General features: G+C 43.9%; 1 protein-coding gene across 1 annotated transcript; it reads left to right on the top strand.

Annotated features, from left to right (window-relative positions):
- Window positions 1-225: 225 nt before the first annotated feature.
- On the top strand, window positions 226-2469 carry LOC130882260 (disintegrin and metalloproteinase domain-containing protein 21-like). Its single transcript, XM_057782169.1, has one exon. The coding sequence runs from the start codon at window positions 226-228 to the stop codon at window positions 2467-2469; it is 2244 nt and encodes a 747-aa protein (XP_057638152.1).
- Window positions 2470-3277: the final 808 nt, after the last annotated feature.

Below are 3277 nucleotides of genomic sequence, written 5' to 3'. Positions count from 1 at the left end.
AAGTGGCTCCCCCTTTGTTCTCAGCCCTGGGGCTTTGCCATAGGCTCTCCAGATCACTGAGCACACAAAGCTTGGCTGAGCACAGCATTGTTATGTAACAGCATCTCTGGCTTTACTTATCAGAGCTTGTCAGCCTCTTGCCTCACTCTCCTCTCCTCATGACATGGTGTAAACTTTGGGGTCTTAGTCTTGTCTGCCCCCAGTGGACTACATTTGCTTTTGTCCATGGCCCCCTTCCGGGCATCTATCTGCACTCGGGTCCTCCTGGGAGGTTCTCTCTGGCTATCTGTGCTCTGGGTACTGTTGTGCCCTGTCTGTTCCCATAGCCCGCCAAAATGGCGCTTCACTACCTCTGAAGTTGTGATTCCCAGGAAGGTCCCCCAGAGGATGGGTAGAAGTGATATGCCAGCCGAGATCACCTACAGCATGCGCTTCAGGGGACAAAGACACGTGGTCCACATGAAGCTCAAGAAGAACATGATTCCTGAAAATTTTCCTGTATACACTACTAACGACCAAGGAGCCGAGCAGGAGGACTACCCATTTGTTCCTCGAGACTGTTACTTCTACAGCTACCTGGAAGGGGTCCCTGGGTCCCAGGCCACACTAGACACCTGCAATGGAGGCCTCAATGGCATGCTACAGGTGGATGACTTCACTTATGAAATCAAACCACTGGCATCTTCTTCCAAATTTGAGCATGTAATTTCTCTGCTTGTAGTGGAAGAAAGATCACTTGAGTCTAAAAGGTGTAGAAACGAAGAGCAGGTGGCAGAGGCAGATAAGTCCCTTGAAGAGACGAAGCTTGTTGGGATTCCCAGAGCAGCTCCAGTCTATTTGTGGCGCGTGCATGTGAAAGTGTTAAGAGTCCACTACACGATGAGTTCTGCAGTGAGCCAGACGTTCAACAATATGTCCCGTTCAGTTGAGATGATATTGGTTATGAACAGCATATCAGACACCATTTACAAGCTAAGTGGCATAGCTGTCTTTGTACGTGCTATATGTCTTTGGCAATCAGACCCAGTGAATATAACCAATTTTGTAAACAATGCTAATGGACTTTTGGACTCATTTGGTGATTATAAGTCAAATTTTCATCATGAGTTAAAGGCCTCCACTTCAGTAATTTTAACAGGATTTAGAATTCAACAATATGAATACATGGGTCATAGTAACACTCTGTGCCAGCACAACCGGGCTGTGTCATATGTAAATGCTGCAAGCCGCCATGTGTTTCTGATAGCAGTTTTTATGTCTCACTCAACAGGTCATGTTATGGGTTTAAAGCATGATGCTCCAGGCTGTTATTGTTTCAGAAGAAGCAACTGTCTCATGCATGATTATCCCATTCTCACGGATATGTTAAGTAATTGCTCCCAAGCTGCAGTACATAAGAGGATCCATGAATGGGACGAATGCCTGAGTGAAAATCGTGCTCAATATGACAATTTTAAATATGTAGTTCCTCGCTGTGGAGACAAGAAGGTGGATGAGAATGAGGAATGTGATTGCGGCTCCTTGAAAGAGTGTGCCTTCAACAGGTGCTGTACAACCTCTTGCGTCTTTACTCAGGGCACTACTTGTAATATAGGAGGTTGCTGTAAGGAGTGCTCATTTGCACCATTTGGAACTTTGTGCAGAGACAAAGCTGGCATTTGTGATCTTCCAGAATACTGTGATGGAACCTCCCAGAATTGCCCGGAAAATTTTTACATCCAGGATGGAACTCCCTGCTCACCACTAGCAGTTTGCATGTCAGGAAATTGCAGTGATCGTAATTTGCAGTGCCAAGCTCTTTTTGGATATGAAGTTAAGGATGCTGCCCCAATATGCTATAAATTAAATACCATAGGTGACCGATTCGGAAACTGTGGGGTAGTGAAACAGCGAGGCGGAAGCACACCTCTCGCGTGTGAAGATGACGGTATTTTTTGTGGACTGCTACATTGTGATGGTGTCAGTCGTGTTCCTGGTGGTGGTGAGCACACTACATTTCATCACATAAAGGTACGAGGTATTAAAGAAGAGCAGTGCTTTGGGTATGATGCACACCATGGGACAGAAGTTCCGGAAATGGGGCTTGTAGTGGATGGTGCAAATTGTGGACCAGGGAAATTCTGCAAAGATAGAGCCTGTGTTTTTCACCAAGACTTTCATTTTAGATGCAACATCAGCCACTGTAATTTCAGAGGGGTATGTAACAACAGAGGTAATTGTCACTGTATGCAAGGTTGGCAGCCACCAAACTGTGAACAAAGAGGAGCAGGCGGCAGTCCAGACAGTGGCCCTTCAATTTCCTCTAAGAAATGGTTTCGAGCCAAAATACGAGTGAGTGTGAACAGAATATTACTTGTCTTGTTTACTCGTATGGCTCTTATCTTAGTATCACTTCTTTTAGGTGGAATTTCAAAAGCAATAATAGCTATAGACACCAGAAAGAGACATCATCCTGTAAAAGAGAATTAATTTCATTCCATACGAACTGGAGCCACCCAATGAACAAAATCAGGTCGATTGCTACAAGAAATAATCAATGATTTCCTCGGCCAGCAGTGTGACTTTCCGAAGTCTGAGATTTTCATCATGAAATAAAATCAGCGAGGAGTGAAAATTCTGCCTCTATGTTTAAATTTGTGCTTTATAATTGTTTCTTAAAATATCCCTTCCTCTCTCACTCTCCTCTCCCTCCCTCCATCCTCATTTCTCCTCCCCCCTCTCTGTTTGTAAATGTGGGTGCAGATACTCGTGGAGGCCAGAGTCACAGTTCTTGGAACCAGAGTTGCAGGTGGTTGTGGGTAACCCATCGTGGATGCTGAGAACCAAACTCTGGGTCTCTGCAAGAGCAGTAAACATTCTTAACTGTTGAGTCTTAATATCACGTAATTTATCATGTCTGAGGTTTTGTTTGGATTTTAATTGTTTTTGTCTTGTTTTGTGGTGCTGAGCAACACAGTCAAGAACCCCGAGCCTTACCCAAGCCAGGTAAATGCCCCGCCACTCTACTGTGCCCCAACATTTGGTCACATTCTTTATACTCCTATATGTAAATCCATCTTCCAGATCATTTTTCATGAAAAAAGAAAACATTTTTATGATGTCCATGTTAAAAGTTTTCTAGATGCCTGTGTCAAATATGGGCTTCATTAGTGTGTACTACTGTGAGCATTGTCCTGGTCTGTTTGCAACTCTAGTAGATTATTCTCTGTTTTGTTGTTAATGGAAAATTATTCTCAAGAGGGACATTTGTGAATTAAATGGATGCATGAATGAAAGA

Source organism: Chionomys nivalis, chromosome 10 (assembly GCF_950005125.1).
Source record: "Chionomys nivalis chromosome 10, mChiNiv1.1, whole genome shotgun sequence".
In the NCBI taxonomy this organism is placed as follows: Eukaryota; Metazoa; Chordata; class Mammalia; order Rodentia; family Cricetidae; genus Chionomys; species Chionomys nivalis.
The sequence above is the reverse complement of the archived record's forward strand: the minus strand, read 5'-3'. Positions and strand labels throughout refer to the sequence as shown.

What these genes read in the sequence shown, in the direction of transcription:
- LOC130882260 (XM_057782169.1), top strand. Translation starts at nt 226, where the DNA reads ATGGCCCCCTTCCGGGCATCTATCTGCACTCGGGTCCTCCTGGGAGGT.